The sequence below is a fragment of the Oncorhynchus nerka genome, linkage group LG28, assembly GCF_034236695.1.
Source record: "Oncorhynchus nerka isolate Pitt River linkage group LG28, Oner_Uvic_2.0, whole genome shotgun sequence".
In the NCBI taxonomy this organism is placed as follows: Eukaryota; Metazoa; Chordata; class Actinopteri; order Salmoniformes; family Salmonidae; genus Oncorhynchus; species Oncorhynchus nerka.
The window spans coordinates 31,714,994-31,736,243 of NC_088423.1; the positions used below are offsets into that span (position 1 = coordinate 31,714,994).

Below are 21,250 nucleotides of genomic sequence, written 5' to 3' on the forward strand. Positions count from 1 at the left end.
GTACGTGTTCATGACGATATTTATTCAACTCAGAACACTAAAACAAAAATAACAATGAGAATGATACGAAACGAAACAGTCCTGTCTGGTGACATACACAAAGTCAGAAAATAAACACCCACGAAACACAAGTGGAAAAAGGCTACCTAAGTATGAATCTCAATCAGAGACAACTAACAACACCTGCCTCTGATTGAGAACCATACCAGGCCAAACGCAAACACAACATAGAAAACAGAACATAGACAACCCACCCAACTCACGCCCTGACCATACTAAAACAAAGACATAATAAAAGAACTAAGGTCAGAACGTGACACTGATGGCCTAGTGATAGAGTTTCTCAGTCTTTCTGATGCCAGGACCACGTCTCTCAGTCTCTCAGTCCTGGCTCTGATGCCAACTCTCATCATGACCTGAGAATCAGGGTCAGTGTGGAGTTACACCTTAGCACAAAGGGAAGCAGGTGTTGCATTGAAATGTATTGTATAGCACTGTTCTGTTATATAGGCCTAAATTGTAGGGGCGGTAGCGTGGAGGCTAGAGGAACTACATATAAATGTTGTATGAAAGGTCTGTACAATTAATTTCCTCTCATTGATATAGGAGCCGTTGAAAGGATATTCAAGATCTTCAAGATCAAAGCTTTAATCCTTGTTGTCATTGTTCCTCAACAGCACAATGTGCTCCACAAATTTGAGGTTTTGATTTTTACACACACATAGGTCTATTGTCAGAAAAACCCAAACAATATTACAGTGTGATATTTAAAGCTCTTATGCCTGTTTACACCCACTCTCTCTTTCCCGCATGTTCTTTTTCGTTTATGGTCCACCTGTTTCTCTTCCCTCTTGAGATACTTGTCAGGTATCGAGCTGCATGCGTCAGAGTACTGTGTGACCTTAGGACCTTGAAGTCTTGCCTGGCTACCCAAACTCTTTGTTCTGGCCAAACGCTAAGCCATGCCCACAGTCGTTAGTTTTTTCTCCTCAATGAGTCTGGGTCTGAGTACCTACTCAATGATTTTTAGAACGCAAACACATTCTAACCATTCTGATTGGCCCCAGAAACCAATGGTTTGGGCCAGAGCCAGAAGACAAATGGGTAAAGTGGCATTGTGAAAATTCATCATTGGCTTTGATACTCTGATTGGTTAGAGATGATCCAATCGCTGATGACTGTGTTGTACAACACCCCTAATTTTGACGTCACCACAAACAACTTCAATGATGGCAGTTTCAGACTGAAGAATGTAGAGAACATAGAGCAGCGGAAAGATTCAGTTTGAGTTGTGAACTTTGTTTTATCACAATGTGCTACAATACACACACACAGAAACAGATACCACAGATACCGATACCACAGATACACACGGTGAAGACATCTATTTCTTCACTTCCTCTTCAGTGTGTGTGCTAGATGTTTTTTCATCCAGTTGCAGTTCCTCAGTTGGATGACTTAAACATTAGGGCCGAAATCCTAATATTAACTTTTGCATAGATTATATGCCTTCATGTCAACCTGAGATGTGCATATCTGAAGATATTTCAAGATCTTTGAATAACGATACCCGTTAATAACGTTAGAATAACGTTATCAAACTTACATGCTCAGATGCTTTTTCTTGATGTGTCTCACTTCTTCCCACGTAGATCTCAACAAGTGTGACTAGCATGTCTCACACACGTTTTGATATCTCAGCTTTAAACAACGGCAGTCAAGTGTGAAAGGCTTACTTTGGTGGGTGGGTTGACTGAGTATAGCTTTAATCCATGCTCGTGTATCACTCACTCCACCCACCTGTTACTATATATGGGTATTGTCCTTACACAATCTCAGCCTCTAACAAGACATTCCTGCCCGATGCCCATTGAATGGCTTATCAGATCTATGAAATCCGTTTTTTTTTCTGTCTTAACATAACAGAGTGTGTGGGTAAAGAAGGGTGTGGAACGTGTGTGTGTGGGTGTGTAACTAGTCTGATTCCTTCCTGAATATACCTGCAACAGCTAACCAACAGGTTGGGGACACTACCCTCAGACCCCCTATCCAGTACCCCAGGGGGAGTCAAAGGGTTTCAAACAACATGACAATCTGAGGATGTTCAGGATGTTCATCATGATCAGTTTGACTAATGCAACACACTCTAACGGATATTCCCTCTGGTAGCCTACACAGCATCTAATATCAAGGACGATGGTGTGAATGAGGTGTGGTTTATAACAGTGAGTGTCAGACGGCAGTGGATGAGACAAGAAGTGAAGGAAACCCACAGAGACCATAGGATAAACAGCACAATTGTACAACCCCCAGAGACAGTGAGAGGAGGCTCCATTATCATTTCTTACTCCAACCTTTTTTTTGAAACAGTGTGAGAGAGGCATGTCACAGCAGTGCTCTGAGCTTGAGGGTCAAATGCATGCTGCCAAAAGAGTCTGACTCATAATAGAGGCTGTAGCCTATTGAATCAAATAAGGTAAAATCGTTATCATTATGGGTGCATTGAGAGTTTCAGAGAGATTTCACATCAGCAATCTGTTTGTGGTGGTCATTGTACCTCAGCTGTTCGTGATTTGAGGACATCTATTGACACCTAGCTGAATAGCCTATTGTTTATTTACAACAATATTTGAACAGTTGGTATAATAGTGCAGTGCATGAGTAGCAGTAATGACTGAGAAGCTGTAGTGACCATACCGCCTATTTGCATGGAAATGTTGGAGGGCAAATACCCATTTTGATTACGAATATTTGCGTAAATGAAAATCGTGCAAGCGGTCACGTTTGCCACTCAACCCTTTATTTTACTCAAGTTTGAATACACTTCAGCTATTCAGAAAAGTGTCAATGGAAAACTAGAACTGATATATATATATATATATTTCAGTGGTTATTGTTGGCTAAACACTGATACCTTGCGGTAAGAATGTTTCACTTTACGAATTTAAACATTTTTTTCTGTTGCAGCAGAAGCACTGATATGACAGCTCGAGCAGTGGCAATAATCTCTGCGTACTTTGCTGCAGAATGTGGAGACTGGAGAGCGCTTGCTTCTCTGTTGAACGACTAAGACTGACCAATCGGTATCTGTATTCCTAATTAGCAAGCACAGACTGTCCAATGAGGGACGTTCTGGGTGGGTTCTCCACACACACCTTCTCGGTGCCACTCTGGTACAGAATCGCGAAGGAGGGCGCGTTACAGAATGACATACAGGTTTTCTTGATGCACACAACGCCAGAGACAATTAGAAAAAAAGAACGAGAGGGACTTTTCGACGAACGACTAGTCCGTCTTCACGCCTTGTGTCCAAGAAGGATTCAATCTCTCCATTTGAAGAGGCATGTCGCTTATTGAAGAATACGAGGAAGGGGAGTATGGGAGGGCGCCGAAGCGACTGAAGACCACTGAGGTGGAGGAGGGCGAGGAGCTGGAGGAGGGAGAGGATTCAGACTCGGAGTCTGCAGGGCTGCTCGGCGATGTGGAGAATGTAGGAGCCGATAAAAGGCCCCGGTGGACCGCAACGAAATACGGACCTGAAAGACGGGTAAGGGAAGCGACCTTATTATAATATAACATCTGAATCTGATCTTTTACAATGTTTCGCAATATTACTGGAAATAACTGCCAATGATCACAATGTTGCTACTGGAATAGTAGCCTAGCCTATATATAGTTTATTAATTCATTGGGTTCCTCTGCGATTGATAATCTGTCAGTTCTTTGCAGTCAATATAACAGTTGACAGTCTGAAGCGCTACATGTAAGATTGAAGGGTACTGTCCAGCTAAAAATCATACAATGCGTTGGCAGACTACAGCTATTTTATACTCTGACAAGGTGTAAATCTGGTTAAGAAAAGATGCACACTTGTTGAAGTAAAACGGGATTGCAATATGATCCACATGACATGGATTATAACTGATTTATTGGACAATTTATGCAGAACATCAAACTGCATAAAAAAAGAAAACTGTTTTGCAGAGTTTCAACCAGCCTGGTCTCATAGACTAGAGGTAACATAGTACATGTAAATCTGGGACACTGAAATGACATTTGGTATGGTTACATAAAACAGATTCGTTCAGGGTGGATGGGTGGGCATATAACACAAACATCTAGCAATCTAGCAAAGGCTAATTAGCAACTTTTCAACTACTTACTTATTTATAATAATGTAATAGGAATTGTAATTCGTAACATATCAAAATAAATATGCGATGGACAGCCACAAATGAAAACAGTTGAAGTCGGAAGTTTACATACACCTAAGCCAAATACATTTAAACTCTGTTTTTCACAATTCCTGACATTTAATCCTAGTAAAAATTCCCTGCTTTAGGTCAATTTGTTTTTGGTATCATTGCCTTTAAATTGTTTAACTTAGGTCAAACGTTTCGGGTAGCCTTCCACAAGCTTCCCACAATAAGTTGGGTGAGATTTGGCCCATTCCTCCTGACAGAGCTGGTGTAACTGAGTCAGGTTTGTAGGCCTCCTTGCTCGCACACACCTTTTCAGTTCTGCCCACACATTTTCTATAGGATGGAGGTCAGGGCTTTGTGATGGCCACTCCAATAACTTGACTTTGTTGTCCTTAAGCCATTCTTCCCCAACTTTGGAAGAATGCTTGGGGTCATTGTCCATTTGGAAGACCCATTTGAGACCAAGCTTTAACTTCCTGACTGATGTTTTGAGATGTTGCTTCAATATATCCACATCATTTTACTGCCTCATGATGTCATCTATTTTGTGAAGTGCCCCAGTTTCTCCTGCAGCAAAGCACCCCCACAAAGTGATGCTGCCACCCCTGTGTTTCACAGTTGGGATGGTATTCTTCGGCTTGCAAGCCTCCCCCTTTTTACTTCAAACATAACGATGGTCATTATGGCCAAACAGTTCTATTTTTGTTTCATCAGACCAGAGGACATTTCTCCAAAATGTACGATCTTTGTCCCCATGTGCAGTTGCAAACCGTAGTCTGGATATTTTATGGCGGTTGTGGAGCAGTGGCTTCTTCCTTGCTGAACGGCCTTTCAGGTTATGTCGATATAGGACTTGTTTTACTGTGGATACAGATACGTTTGCACCTGTTTACTCCAGCATCTTCACAAGGTCCTTTGCTGTTGTTCTGGGATTGATTTGCACTTTTCGCACCAAAGTACGTTCATCTCTAGGAGAAGGAACGCAACTCCTTCCTGAGCGGTATGATGGCTGCGTGGTCCCATGGTGTTTATACTTGTGTACTATTGTTTGTACAGATGAATGTGGTACCTTCAGGCGTTTGGAAAATGCTCCCAAGGATGAACCAGACTTGTGGAGGTCTACAATTTGTTTTCTGAGGTCTTGGCTTATTTCTTTAGATTTTCTCATGATGTCAAGCAAAGAGACACTGAGTTTGAAGGTAGGCCTTGAAATACATCCACAGGTACACCTCCAATTGACTCAAATTATGTAAATTAGCCTATCAAAAGCTTCTAAAGCCATGACGTCATTGTCTGGAATTTTCCAAGCTGTTTAAAGGCACAGTCAACTTAGTGTATGTAAACTTCTGACCCACTGGAATTGTGATAAAGTGAATTATAAGTGAAATAATCTGTCTGTAAACAATTGTTGGAAAAATGATCACGCACAAATTATATGTTCTAACCAACTTGCGAAAACTATAGTTTGTTAACAGGAAATTTGTGGAGTAGTTGAAAAACGAGTTTTAATGACTCCAACCTAAGTGTATGTAAACATCCGACTTCAATTGTACACACCATATGAAACTTAACATATCACACTAAATGGAGTGTCTTGGTTTTACATACAGAATAATATGAAATGCTCTGAGATCATGTTGCAACAAACATACTGAACCCTATATAGACTACAGTAGTAGTATGCCTACTATTGTAACCGTGACATGAATATTGACTGACATTCGTGAAGTTAGGTAATATCCGTCATATCCTTAGCCTAATATCATGATCATGAGCTATTCATTAACCCCAGTGTGTTTGGAAATGTCCTCTACCTGCTGCTTTTTGTAAAAGTGCATAGTGACATGACATCTCTTCAGTGAAGGTGATTTGCACGGCTTACATAGGCTAAGTCTGTAGACTGTGCTACACTGTCAGAGTATAGTCTAGTCTTGTACACCTGTCACCATTAGACAGTGCATTATTGATGGTGATCCATGGGTCGCTCGGTTGGATAGGTTATCTCCACTTCTGATGTCTAACGTCTGGAATTAAATTATGTGAAGGCCTGCTCATGCTCTGCAACTCTGACTTTACCAGGACATGAATAGTTGACTATTATTAAGAGCAAATAGTCTATAAACGTATAATAGTGCGTAAAGGGGAGTATTTGGATTGTTAACCATAATCTTCTGAATTGTCCAGTGAAAATGAGCATCGTGATTTTCACTCATGTTTTAGATCTGATTTAGGTCATCTCAACCTCTTTAGGGTGCATAATGCAGCCCAGTATGTGCCTTGCTTTGAGATGCAGGAAGAGAAACCAGCTCCCTGCTCTGTGTGCATAGGCCTATCTCCGCTACATCTTCTCAGCAGATTATCATAAGAACGGTCCCGGCATGAGGAGGCATTGAACGCATTATCTAGATTAGCTATGCAGTGTTTTGGTCTTTGCTAGCTCAGGCGGTGCAGATCTTTCGTCCGTTGGTCGGCTTTTCCCCTTATCACCAAGAAAAAGCTGCGAATCCGCCACCGGCAAGACAGATTCAGCTGCCTGATGTCACAACCGGCTGTGGAGCATGCCCCTTATCTGTACTCTCTCCCAGCTAGGGTTGCCTGTACTTTCAACCAATAGATTGGTCGACATTTTAAAACGTGTATTTTTCCATATATAGACACACCCTATGTTTGAATAAAATCAACTATATTTAGGCTACCGAGGTTGTCAGATGCTTTAAGCACTGCGGTTAAAAATGAAGACACACAGATTACTAAAGAGGGTGTCAGAGATCAATAGAAACATTTTTGTTCCCGACCATTCTCCTCCCTCTGCTGCTTGCTGGCCTCGTCATGCTCCTAAAGTTGCTGGTATTAGGCTACACCAGTGGTCAGCAACCTTTTCCATTTGGAGTGCTAAGTTATTGTACCATTTCTACTGATCTGCTTTGCGTGCCAGTAATGTTTTTCGTATGTACATTTTCGTGGAGCAGTTTAATTTAATATATAATAAAGTCTTCATATCTCAAAATCAATGTCATGTGTTTAAAAAAAAAATATATATATATATATATATATTTAACCTTTATTTAACCAGGTAGGCAAGTTGAGAACAAGTTCTCATTTTCAATTGAGACCTGGCCAAGATAAAGCAAAGCAGTTCGACACATACAACAACACAGAGTTACACATGGAGTAAAACAAACATACAGTCAATAATACAGTAGAAAAAAGTATATATATACAGTGTGTGCAAATGAGGTAAGATAATATAAATGCATTCCAGGTGACTTCCTCATGAAGCTGGTTGATAATACAGTAGAAAAATAAGCCTATATACAATGTGAGCAAATGAGGTGAGATAAGGGAGGTAAAGGCAAAAAAAGGTCATGGTGGCGAAGTAAATACAATATAGCAAGTAAAACACTGGAATGGTAGATTTGCAGTGGAAGAATGTGCAAAGTAGAGATATAAATAATGGGGTGCAAAGGAGCAAAATAAATAAATAAATGCAGTAGGTGGAGAGGTAGTTATTTGGGCTAAATTATAGATGGGCTATGTACAGGTGCAGTAATCTGTGAGCTGCTCTGACAGCTGGTGCTTAAAGCTAGTGAGGGAGATAAATGTTTCCAGTTTCAGAGATTTTTGTAGTTTGTTCCAGTCATTGGCAGCAGAGAACTGGAAGGAGAGGCGGCCAAAGGAAGAATTGGTTTTGGGGGTGTCCAGAGAGATATACCTGCTGGAGCGCGTGCTACAGGTGGGTGCTGCGAGCTGAGATAAGGGGGAACTTTACCTAGCAGGGTCTTGTAGATGACCTGGAGCCAGTGGGTTTGGCGACGAGTATGAAGCGAGGGCCTGCCAACGAGAGCGTACAGGTCGCAGTGGTGGGTAGTATATGGGGCTTTGGTGACAAAAGGGATGGCACTGTGATAGACTGCATCCAATTTATTGAGTAGGGTATTGGAGGCTATTTTGTAAATTACATCATCGAAGTCGAGGAGCGGTAGGATGGTCAGTTTTACAAGGGTATGTTTGGCAGCATGAGTGAAGGATGCTTTTGCGAAATAGGAAGCCAATTCTAGATTTAACTTTGGATTGGAGATGTCTGGAAGGATAGTTTACAGTCTAACCAGACACCTAGGTATTTGTAGTTGTCCACATATTCTAAGTCAGAACCGTCCAGAGTAGTGATGTTGGAAGGGCGGGCAGGTGCAGGCAGCGATCGGTTGAGGAGCATGCATTTAGTTTTACTTGTATTTAAGAGCAATTGGAGGCCACAGAAGGAGAGTTATATGGCATTGAAGCTCGACTGGAGGGTTGTTAACACAGTGTCCAAAGAAGGGCCAGAAGTATACAAAATGGTGTCATCTGCGTAGAGGTGGATCAGAGACTCACCAGCAGCAAGAGCGACATCATTGATGTATACAGAGAATAGAGTCGGTCCAAGAATTTAACCCTGTGGCACCCCCATAGAGACTGCCAGAGGCCCGGACAACAGGCCCTCCGGTTTGACACACTGAACTCTATAGTTGGTGAACCAGGCGAGGCAATCATTTGAGAAACCAAGGCTATCGAGTCTGCCGGTGAGGGTGTGGTGAATGACAGAGTATAAAGCCTTGGCCAGGTCAATGAATACGGCTGCACAGTATTGTTTCTTATAGATGGTGGTTAAGATATCGTTTAGGACCTTGAGCGTGGCTGAGGTGCACCCATGACCAGCTCTGAAACCAGATTGCATAGCGGAAAAGGTGCTGTGGGATTCTAAATGGTCGGTAATCTGTTTGTTGACTTGGCTTTCGAAGACCTTAGAAAGGCAGGGTAGGATAGATATAGGTCTGTAGCAGTTTGGGTCAAGAGTGTCACCCCTTTTGAAGAGGGGGATGACCGCAGCTGCTTTCCAATCTTTGGGAATCTCAGATGACACAGGTTGAACAGGCTAGTAATAGGGGTTGCAACAATTTCGGCAGATCATTTTAGAAAGAAAGGGTCCAGATTGTCTAGCGTGGCTGATTTGTAGGGGTCCAGATTTTTGCAGCTCTTTCAGAACATCAGCTGACTGGATTTGGGAGAAGGAGAAATGGGGAAGGCTTGGGAGAGTTGCTGTGGGGGGTGCAGTGCTGTTGCCCAGGTTAGGGGTAGCCAGGTGGAAAGCATGGCCAGCCGTAGAAAAATGCTTATTTAAATTCTCAATTATAGTGGATTTATCAGCGGTGACAGTGTTTCCTATCCTCAGTGCAGTGGGCAGCTGGGAGGAGGTGTTCTTATTCTCCATGGACTTTACAGTGTCCCAGAACTTTGAGTTTGTGTTGCAGGAAGCAAATTTCTGCTTGAAAAAGCTAGCCTTGGCTTTTCTAACTGCCTGTGTATATTGGTTTCTACCTTCCCTGAAAAGTTGCATATCACAGGGGCTGTTCGATGCTAATGCAGAACGCCACAGGATGTTTTTGTGCTGGTCAAGGGCAGACAGGTCTGGAGAGAACCAAGGGCTATATCTGTTCCTGGTTTTAAATGTCTTGAATGGTGGTTAATCAAAATCTAAATGAAAATGACACATCTAAAAGTAACTTCTATTGCCAATATGTAAAAATAGTCTAAAAATAGCCAAATAAAAACATTGCAGCCCACAGGGAGAAAATATCCTGATAAAAATAAATGTCTTATGAATCACATTGGCTACACATGGCCTTGTCTCCAAGGAACTTGAAACATGATCAACTATTGTATTAACTTGGTCAGGCCTGAAACTCCTGCAAGCAAACTTGCAACATTGTATAAAATATTCTGGGCCTTCAGAGTTTCCTAGACCAGTGAGCTCCGGACAGACAGACACTCCTGTAGGCTATGTTGGGCAAGGGATAAGAAGTAATCAGGTAGGCTTAGTTTACAACGTTTCCACCGGATCAGAGCATGACATTTTTTCCCCTTTCATGCTGAGTGATAATCGAAGGGGAGAGAGAGAGCTGGAAAGATTTTTCAAATAGGTTACGTCTATTGTCATTCTCAATGGATGTAAAAACAGGCTTTATTTACTTGCTGTTTGAGGTGAAGAACTAATTACTTTGAAAAGCTCCACAGTGATGGTGAGTTAAGACAATCAGAAATAGTATCAGATCCCCAAATGGGCACATTTACAGGTCTACATTTGTGAGCAGGCCAGGTAGCCTAGGCCTAGTTCTATGTGTAATCAGGAGCGTGTCCTTACTCAAGATGGTCAGGAGCGCTCCAAACAAAACACAATGAATACATTGACAACCCATAAATGGAATGAAATAAACCAACACTTTGTAGCCTAGGTTGTACTCTCTGCAAACAACGTGTCCAGTCCTGCAATGACAAAGGTAAGACTGTAATAATAATAGATTGAATGCATTAACAGAAATGACTGTAACCAAACAAACATTGTAGATTAGAAAATGTGGGAATTAACGGTAAATGTACTACTGGTGATATTGGTGTGCCATCCCCGCGGCCTCCTCAATGGTTTGGTCCACTTAGACAGGCGTGAATCAGACAGGTGTCTCGTGTGCCATCATTTGTTATATATATTTGCCACTGCTTGACTAAAAAAAATCTTGGTCGACCAGACAATCGACCAGTCGAGTAAATGTGGTCCGCCCTACTCCCAACTAATGTTTGGGTACTAAACATTAGTTGGGAACTAAATGTTTGGGAACTAAACTAGTGTTTATACAATGTTTATCCCATGTGTATCTCTGTGTTGCTGTTTTTGTCGCACTGCTTTGCTTTATCTTGGCCAGGTCGCAGTTGTAAATGAGAACTTGTTCTCAACTGGCCTACCTGGTTAAATAACAAATTTCACACTACAGTCCATGGTCGTCTAGACAAGACTCCAGCTTTGGGTAAGACAAAGGGGGAGGGGTGTGTCGATTTCTAATGTTAAGGAAGTGTAGATTTTTTGCTCGCTTGAGTTCCGAGTACCTCATAATAATCTACAGAACATAATATTTTCAAATATAGTTTTCATTTGTATTTTAGCTGTTCATAGCTGTTTATTTACCACCACAAACTGATGCTGGCACTAAGACCACACTCAACAAGATCTATAGGGCCATAAGCAAACAAGAAAATGCACATCAAGAGGCGGCGCTTCTCGTGGCCGGTGATTTTAATGCAGGAAAACTGAAATCCATTTTACCAAATTTGTACCATCATGTCACCAGTGTAACTAGAGGTGACAAAACTCTTATTCACCTTTACTCCACACACAGAAACATATACAAAGCCCTCCCTTTGGAAAATCTGACCATAACTCTATCCTCCTGATTCCTGCTTACAAGCAAAAACTCAAACCTGGAAGTGGACCGATGAAGGTGGATGCTAAGCTACAGGACTGTTTTACTTGCACAGACTGGAATATGTTCTGGGATTCATCTGATAAAATTGAGGCGTTTACCACATCAGTCACCGGCTTCATTATTAAGTGTATCGGTGACGTCATCCCCGCAGTGACCATACGTACTGTACATATCCCAACCAGAAGCCATGGATTACAGGCAACATCCGTACTGAGCTAAAGCCTAGAGCTGCTGTTTTCAAGGAGCGGGACACTAATTCGGGCGCCTATAAGAAATCCCACTATGGCCTCCAATGAGCCATCAAATAGGCAAAGCATCAATACATGACTAAGATCGAATCCTGCTACGCTGGCGCCTACGCTCATCGGATGTGGCAGGGCATGAAAACTATCATGGTTTACAAAGGGGAAACCCAGATGCGAGCTTCCCAGTGACGAGAGTCTACCAGACCTGTTAAATGTCTTCTATGATTGCTTCGAGGCAAGCAAAACTGAACTATGCATGAGAGCACCAGCTGTTCTGGACAACTGTGTGATCTTGCTCTCCATAGCTGATGTAAGACCTTTAAACAGGTTAACATTCAGACAGATTACCAGGACGCGTAGTCAGAGCATGCGCAGACCAGCTGGCAAGTTACTTCACTGACATTTTCAACCTCTCCCTGACCCAGTCTGTAATAGCTACATGTTCTAAGCAGACCACCATAGTCACTGTACCCAAGAACGCCAAGGTAACCTGTCTGAATGACTATTGCCCCATAGCACTCACAACTGTTGCCATGAAATACTTTGAAAGGCTGGTCATGGCTCACAACACCATCATCCCAGACACCCTGGACCCACTCCAATTCGCATTGGTGCCCCAACAGATGCACAGATGATGCAATCTCTATTGCAATCCACACTGCCCTGTTCCACATGGAAAAGAGGAACATCTATGTGAGAATGTTGTTCAACTACAGTTCAACTACAGTTGAGCGTTCAACACCAGAGTGCACTCCAAGCTCATCACTAAGCCCAGGACCCTGCGACTGAACACCTCTCTCTGCAACTGCATCCTGGACTTCCTGACGGGCAGCCTTCAGGTGCTGAGGGTAAGCAACAACACATCCGCCACGCTGACCCTCAACAGGTGGGCCCTTCAGGGGTGCGCGCTTTGTCCCCTCCTATACTCTCTATTCACCCGCGACTGAGTGGCCGCGCACGACTGCAACACCATCATTACGTTTGCTGATAACACGACGATGGTAGGCCTGATCACAGACGACAATGAGACATCCTATAGGGAGGAGATCAGTGGTGTGGCAGTGTGGTGCCGAGAAAACAACCTCTCCCTCAACATCAGCAAGACAAAGGAGCTGATCGTGGACTACAGGAAATGGAGGGCCGAGGACGTCCCCATCCACATTGACAGTGCTGTAGTGGAGTGAGTTGAAAGCTTAAAGTTCCTCTGTGTCCACATTACTAATTAGTTAACCTGGTCCACACACACCAACACAGTCATGAAGAAGACACGACAATGCCTCTTCCTCCCCTCAAGAGGCTAAAAAGGATTTGGCATGGGCCCACAGATCCTCAACAGGTTCTGCATCTGCACCATTGAAAGCATCTTGAATGACTATTACTACTTGGAATAGCAACTGCTTGTCATCCGACCGCAAGGCGCTACAGAGTGTAAGACGTATGACCCAATATAGCACTGGGACCGAGCTCCCTGCCATCCAGGACCTCTATACCAGGTGGTGTCAGAAGAAGGTCCTAAAGATTGTCAAAGACTCCAGCCACCCAAGTCATAGACAGTTCTCTCTGCTACCGGCAAGCGGTACCGATGCACCAAGGTACCGATGCACCAAGTCTGATTCCAAGTCTGGAACCAACAGGACCCTGAAAACCTTCTACTACCAAGCCATAAGGCAGCTGAATAGTTAACCAAATTGCTACCTGGACGATCTGCGTTGACTCACTTTTGCACTAACTGTTTTGACTCATCACATATGCTACTACTACTGCTTATTATCTATCCTGTTACCTAGTCACTTTACCCCTACCTATATGTACATACCTCTATTACCTCAGCCCTGCACATCGACTCGGTACTGTTACCCCGTGCAAATAGCAAAGTTATCGTTCTATCATTTTTTTATTATAGAAACCCTTTCACTGTTTGTCTACACCTGTTGTTTACCAAGCATGTGACAAATCTTTAAAAAAAAATATATATAGATGAAGTTTTTACTGTATGTGCTTGTTACGATTAAATAAACGCTTCAAAATTCATAAAAAGTGACGTTGGCTGATGAAGATTATCTTGTAAAATAAAACATATAAGATTTCCTAATCCTGTGTGTTACACAGACCATATGTCCAGCATTTATCCAAAACCCCCCCCAAAAAACTAAAAAACATTCATTTCCCCACAGTCCTACAAAAAGACCCCATTACTATTGCGCTCTATATGCTAATGTGATTCTATGTGGAGAAAACACGCCTTTTTAGCTTTTGCGCTTCAATGCACATGTGTAATTTAACGTAGCCTTCATTTAAATGAGATGCTATCAAATAGGCTCCATTGATAATCTGTTTTTATTTTGTAGGCCTATCCAATTCATCCCAATTAGGTAGCATACAGTAGGCCTACCCTGATAGCCTTTCTGAGTGCTGGATGCTGATGCTAGTGTTATTTAACACCGTAAATAATAGGAATGAGGTTTTGGGTGTATTTTCCCTTTAAGACGAGGCACCACAGTTTAAAAGGACATTTTTTTTTACATCTAAAGCTTATTAAAGAGCAGTGATACTATCAAGAGCAGTGATGCTATCAAGAGCAGTGATACTATCAAGAGCAGTGATACTATCAAGAGCAGTGATACTATCAAGAGCAGTGTGTGGGTTTCTTCTTTCTTGTCAGTTTATCATGCTACCGTCATAGAAATGTCATGCATTTTAACCACATTCAAGCCCATTTCATAGACAATGTTACAAAATTGACGATATGTAGTAACATAACATATTTTGAAGAGATTGTGATTGGGTCTATATAGGCATTTGGCGATTGGTAGGCACAATTCATTGCATTTCTCTTTAACTGCCGTTCACTGAAAGTTAGACCCTTCCCACACATCAAGTCATCAGAACTCTTCAGAAGCATCTATATTCATGAAATCTAATTTTCTGTGCTTATCTTTAGATATATTCTCCAGACTTGTATTGAGGGAATTGTGGATATGTTGTCAAATTCATTTTATATACGTGTCTTTAGTATTTCACAGATAGAAAGATGAAAAATGATTTATACACAATCGCTCTGTAAGTCCTGGAGTGTCTTAACAGTGTCCAGAAAAAGCTAGGCCCTCCCCTCATTGATGATGTGTGTGTGTGTGAGAGAGAGAGAAAGCGACCTTGTGGGCAGCGTGGACTGCAGACATACCAGGTTTGCCTGCAGTGTTTGTGTGTGGGCTGGGTGCTGCTGTGTGATGCAGAGTGACAGGGTATATGGACTGAGTCTGGATGTGAGAGTGTGTTTTGAGCCATCACTACTGATAATATGACAACTGGGACTGATACTGAAAACCAGCGTACACTGGAGACAGGAAGACGGAGAGAGAGAGGTAGAGAGAGAGAGGTAGAGAGAGAGAAATAAATAGAAAGAGAGGTATGAGAGAGAGGGGGATAAAGCATTTTATTTTGGTATACAGGAAGTCAATGAGCTCCCTATCAGCATAGCGACAGAGACGTATGACTTAGTCCATGACTAAATGTCACACCTAAACTATTAAGAAAAATATATTTAAAAGGTGTTTGAGCCTGTGGCATAAAATGTATTTCTATTTCACACCGTCTTTGAAGAGGACGGAAAAGAGAGAGCGTCTGATAAAGGGAGAGGTTAAAGCTATAGACAGACAGAAGTTGAGACAGTCTGCACCGAGTAGAGAACAGGAAAAGAGAGAGCGTCTGATAAAGGGAGAGGTTAAAGCTATAGACAGACAGAAGTTGAGACAGTCTGCACCGAGTAGAGAACAGGAAAAGAGAGAGCGTCTGATAAAGGGAGAGGTTAAAGCTATAGACAGACAGAAGTTGAGACAGTCCGCATCGAGTAGAGAACAGGAAAAGAGAGAGTGTCTGATAAAGGGAGAGGTTAAAGCTATAGACAGACAGAAGTTGAGACAGTCTGCACCGAGTAGAGAACAGGAAAAGAGAGAGCGTCTGATAAAGGGAGAGGTTAAAGCTATAGACAGACAGAAGTTGAGACAGTCTGCACCGAGTAGAGAACAGGAAAAGAGAGAGTGTCTGATAAAGGGAGAGGTTAAAGCTATAGACAGACAGAAATTGAGACAGTCTGCACCGAGTAGAGAACACAGCACCTTTTCAAGTTGTCTGAAAAGTCTGTGGATGTAACGGTTTTGGTCCTCCTCTTCTGAGGAGGAGTAGGAAGGATCAGACCAATACGCAGCATGGAACTGAACACTACACAAACTGAAAATGAAACAGTTCTGTGTGGAAAACACGGACACAGAAAACAATCACCCACAACCAAAATGGGGAAAACAGGCTACCTAAGTATGATTCTCGATCGACAGCTGCCTCTGATTGAGAACCGTACCAGGCCAAACACAGATATTCAACATAGAAAAAAGAACATAGACTACCCACCCCAAATCACGCCCTGACCAAACTAACGCAAAGATATATAAAGGAACTAAGGTCAGAACGTGACAGTGGAAGACGCTTTAACAGTGAAAACAAGATTAGTGAAAAACAATATTGGATGTCTTGTTTGATTTCCACTTTAAACACTGTTTTGATGACTGCTGAGCACATTAGTGTATGCTTTTGTAGTGTGAATGTGGGTATTTGTATTTATGGTTTGTGCAGTGGTGTAGTTTTGTGTATTTGTTTAGTTTGTGTGTGAGAGGTAAGTGACCTGGCTCTACAGTATTGATATTGACCTTGTATCCTACCTAGTGTGCCAGAATATATTAAACATTGACATTCAAATCCAAGGCACAACAAATGATCAAAGATTGAATAAAAAAACATAAGGGCAAAGAAACAGTTTTAAGTTTGTCTTTTTAGGTTTAGGTATTTTTTTGTTTGCCTCAGACAAAGGTGCTTAAAACTTGGAGTGGTGTAAAAGCCAATCTGCCCTGGATATATCTAGCAGTGTTGACAGAGAGTGCTTGTGTGCGTGTGTGTGTGAGTGCGTGTGTCTGCGTGCGTGTGTGTGGAGCCTAGGGCTGATCACAATTATTCGACTGGTCAATTGTTTGGTCGTTAGACTGTTGGTCGACCAAGATTTCTTTTGTTGAGCAGTAGCAAATATATATATACTTCTTTTTTTTATGGCGCACGAGACACCTATCTTATTCGCGCCCATTTTAGCAAACTGATCCATTGCGGAGGGAATGGGAATGGCACAGTTCAAGAAGGGGAGTGTGGCTGCACAATGCACGTCTCTCTCCAGAATGCGCTCTCTCCCGCCAATTTGTGCACCTTCATTGTTTCATAACTTCATTGTGTCAATTGTTTCGGTTTGACTGTTAGTGTCTATCATTTCCCCATTACATACAGTATATCACAAAAGTGAGTACACCCCTCACATTTTTGTAAATATTTGAGTATATCTTTTCATGTGACAACACTGAAGAAATGACACTTTGCTACAATGTAAAGTAGTGAGTGTACAGCTTGTATAACAGTGTACATTTGCTGTCCCGTAAAAATAACTCAACACACAGCCATTAATGTCTAAACCACTGGCAACAAAAGTGAGTACACCCCTAAGTGAAAATGTCCAAATTGGGCCCAAAGTGTCAATATTTTGTGTGGCCACCATCATTTTCCAGCACTGCCTTGCCCCTCTTGGGCATGGAGTTCACCAGAGCTTCACAGGTTGCCACTGGAGTCCTCTTCCACTCCTCCATGACGACATCACGGAGCTGGTGGATGTTAGAGACCTTGCACTCGTCCACCTTCTGTTTGAGGATGCCCCACAGATGCTCAATAGGGTTTAGGTCTGGAGACATGCTTGGCCAGTCCATCACCTTTACCCTCAGCTTCTTTAGCAAGACAGTGGTCGTCTTGGAGGTGTGTTTGGAGTCGTGATCATGTTGGAATACTGCCCTGAGGCCCAGTCTCCGAAGGGAGGGGATGATGCTCTGCTTCAGTATGGCACAGTACATGTTGGCATTCATGGTATCCCTCAATGAACTGTAGCTCCCCAGTGCCGGCAGCACTCATGCAGCCCCAGACCATGACACTCCCACCACCATGCTTGACTCCTCACCTAGTTGCCGCCACACACGCTTGACACCATCTGAACCAAATAAGTTTATCTTGGTCTCATCAGATCACAGGACATGGTTCCAGTAATCCATGTCCTTAGTCTGCTTGTCTTCAGCAAACTGTTTGCGGGCTTTCTTGTGCATCATCTTTAGAAGAGGCTTCCTTCTGGGACGACAACCATGCAGACCAATTTGATGCAGTGTACGGCGTATGGTCTGAGCGCTGACAGGCTGACCCCCCACCCCTTCAACCTCTGCAGCAATGCTGGCAGCACTCATATGTCTACTTCCCAAAGACAACCTCTGGATATGACGCTGAGCATGTGCACTCAACTTCTTTGGTCGACCATGGCGAGGCCTGTTCTGAGTGGAACCTATCCAGTTAAACCGTTGTATGGTCTTGGCCACCGTGCTGCAGCTCAGTTTCAGGGTCTTGGCAATCTTCTTATAGCCCAGGCCATCTTTATGTAGAGCAACAATGATTTTTTTCAGATCCTCAGAGTTCTTTGCAATGAGGTGCCATGTTGAACTTCCAGTGACCAGTCAGTATGAGGGAGTGTGAAAGCGATGACACCAAATTTAACACACCTGCTCCCCATTCACACTTGAGACCTTGTAACACTAACGAGTCACATGACACCGGTGAGGGAAAATGGCTAATTGGGCCCAATTTGGACATTTTCACTTAGGGGTGTACTCACTTTTGTTGCCAGCGGTTTAGACATTAATGGCTGTGTGTTGAGTTATTTTTACGGGACAGCAAATTTACACTGTTATACAAGCTGTACACTCACTACTTTACATTGTAGTAAAGTGTCATTTCTTCAGTGTTGTCACATGAAAAGATATACTCAAATATTTACAAAAATGTGAGGGGTGTACTCACTTTTGTTATATACTGTATATCACCAGTAGTACATTTACCATGAATTCCTATAATTTCTCATTTACAATATTTGTTTGGTTACAGTAATGAGTGTTAATGCATTCAAATATTATTATTCCAGTCTTTTACCGTTCTCATTGTCGGAGTGGACACGTTTGCAGATTTTATCTACGAGTTTTGTCAATTTAGTCATCGTCTTTTGTTTTGAGCGCTCCTGTCAATGTTGAGTAAGGTCGCGCACCTGATTACACATAAAAGTAGGCCTATAGGCTACTTGGCCTGCTCGCAAATGTAGTCATATAAATGTGCCCATTTGGGGATCTGATAGTACGCCTATTTCTGATTTGCTTAACACACCACCACTAATGAGCTGTGGAGCTTCTCAAAGTAATGTTTTCTTCACATCAAACAGCAAGTAAACAAAGTCTATTTTTACATCCATTGAGAATGACAATAATTCCTCAATGTTTTGAAAAATCTTTCCAGCCTCCTGAGTGGCTCAGCACTTTAAGGCAGTGCATCGCAGTGTTGCGGTGTCACTACAGCCTGGGGCTGTGTCATTACTGGCGGTGACTGGGAGTCCCATAGGGCGGCACACGGGTTAGAGAAGGGTTTGGCCGGGGGGACTTTACTTGGCTCATCGCGCTCTAGCGACTCCTTGTGGCAAGCCGGGCCCCTGCAGGCTGACTTCGGTGGTCAGTTGAACAGTGTTTCCTCCGACACATTGGTGCAGCTGGCTTCCGGGTTAAGCGAGCAGGAAGTGCGGTTTGGCAGGTCATGTTTCGAACAGACGACTTTCAGACGTCTTTCAGTCTACCATTATTTTTGGGGGTTGAGGACAGCCCTAGTGGAGCCTCTTGCTGTTACACCCTCTATAGAATAAAAAGCCTCTCATTACAAGCTCCTCCAAGGGACTTTCCTCAGTGACAGAATCCAGTGCTCTCTCTCCTCCTCCTTCTCCCTAAACACTGTAAGGTTAAAGAGAGTGTGAGAGGGAACTATATTCTCATATTGCTCCAGTTTTGCTCCTTCATGCTGTAAAGTGACCCCCTGACCTCTCCTACATCATCTCAAATCTTCCTCTCACCAGGTTTCCATCCAACCTTTTTATCCATGTACAGTACATGTCAGATAAAGTACATGTTTCGGTAAACTTTCTAAATGTTGACAAAACAAAATACGCTAGACAAAGTGGGATTTTTTTGTGTCTGTAAAATTAATTATGCGAGAAATGTCGGTGGAAACACTTTTATGCACAAGTGTTGATATAATAACCATCATATTGAAGTAAACTTGGAGTCACGCGATGTTGTGTGGTCCTCCCACTACGACTCATGGAGAAGCATGCAGTTTATTAGGCTACAGAGGAAATAAGTTATGAGGGTGGTGACTTCACAGGGTGGTGAAAGTGCAAGGTGATGAGCTTGATGCTGCTTTCCAATAAATATCCAGGGTCTTATCCTGTTCACATGATCATCGATGCTTGGCTGCCATTTGATAACTAAAAATAATCTTGCTTTTTTGTCGATAATAATCTCATCATGCAGGCTATACAGTGCCTTTGGAAAGTATTCAGACCCCTTGACTTTTTGAAGAGTGAAGAGGCGACTCTGGGATGCTGGCCTTCTAGGCAGAGTTGCAAAGAAAAAGCCATATTTCAGACTGGCCAATAAAAAAAAAAGATTAAGATGGGCAAAAGAACACAGACACTGGACAGAGAAACTCTGCTTAGAAGTCCAGCATCCCGGAGTCGCCTCTTCACTGTTGACGTTTAGACTGGTATTTTGCGGGGACTATTTAATGAAGCTGCCAGTTGAGGACTTGTGAGGCGTCTGTTTCTCAAACTAGACACTCTAATGTACTTGTATTCTTGCTCCTTTGGGCACGGGGCCTCCCACTCCTCTTTCTATTCTGGTTAGAGCCAGTTTGCACTTTTCTGTGAAGGGAATAGTACACAGCGTTGTACGAGATCTTCAGTTTCTTGGCAATTTCTCGCATGGAACAGCCTTAATTTTTCAGAAGAAGAATAGACTGACGAGTTTCAGAAGAAAGTTATTGGTTTCCGGACATTTTGAGCCTGTAATTGAACCCACAAATGCTGATGCTCCAGATACTCAACTCGTCCAGATACTCCAGATACTCAACTGATCTCGTCAACTTTGTCATCTAGGAACTGGACATTAGCAATTAGCGAGTAATATACTCAAAAGCGGTGGGTGGTGTGCGCGCCTCCTAAGTCTAATTAGAAGACCGCTCCGAAATTCCTCTTCTCCGGTGGCGTTGTTTTGGTCGGCCTCTGGAATCAGTTCAAATGCCCTGGGTGGTGCGAACAAAGGATCCGCTTCGGGAAAGTTGTATTCCTGGTCGTAGTGCTGGTAAGTTGATGCTGCTCTGAAATCTAATAGTTCTTCCTGGCTGTTCTGGACTAACAATGTAAGAAATAATACATAAAAAACGAAATACTGCAAATCCTGACAGAGTTGAGAGGATCTGCAGAGAAGACTGGGAGAAACTCCCCAAATACATTGTGTGTAGATTGATATTTTCATAAACAAAAATTATTGAACCTTTATTTGATGAGGGGAACAAA

The 21,250-nt window shown here is 42.7% G+C and overlaps 1 protein-coding gene across 2 annotated transcripts in view; it reads left to right on the plus strand.

Annotated features, from left to right (window-relative positions):
- The first annotated feature begins 3,118 nt into the window (after window positions 1-3,118).
- Window positions 3,119-21,250, plus strand: part of LOC115113131 (heterogeneous nuclear ribonucleoprotein L-like) — a 52,999-nt gene continuing 34,867 nt past the window's right edge. For both annotated transcript variants that reach the window (XM_029640412.2, XM_065012769.1), the window contains exon 1: window positions 3,119-3,547. In XM_029640412.2, coding sequence (XP_029496272.1) covers window positions 3,344-3,547 — 204 coding nt within the window. In that variant the 5' untranslated portion in view covers window positions 3,119-3,343. The remainder of the gene's footprint in view (window positions 3,548-21,250) is intronic.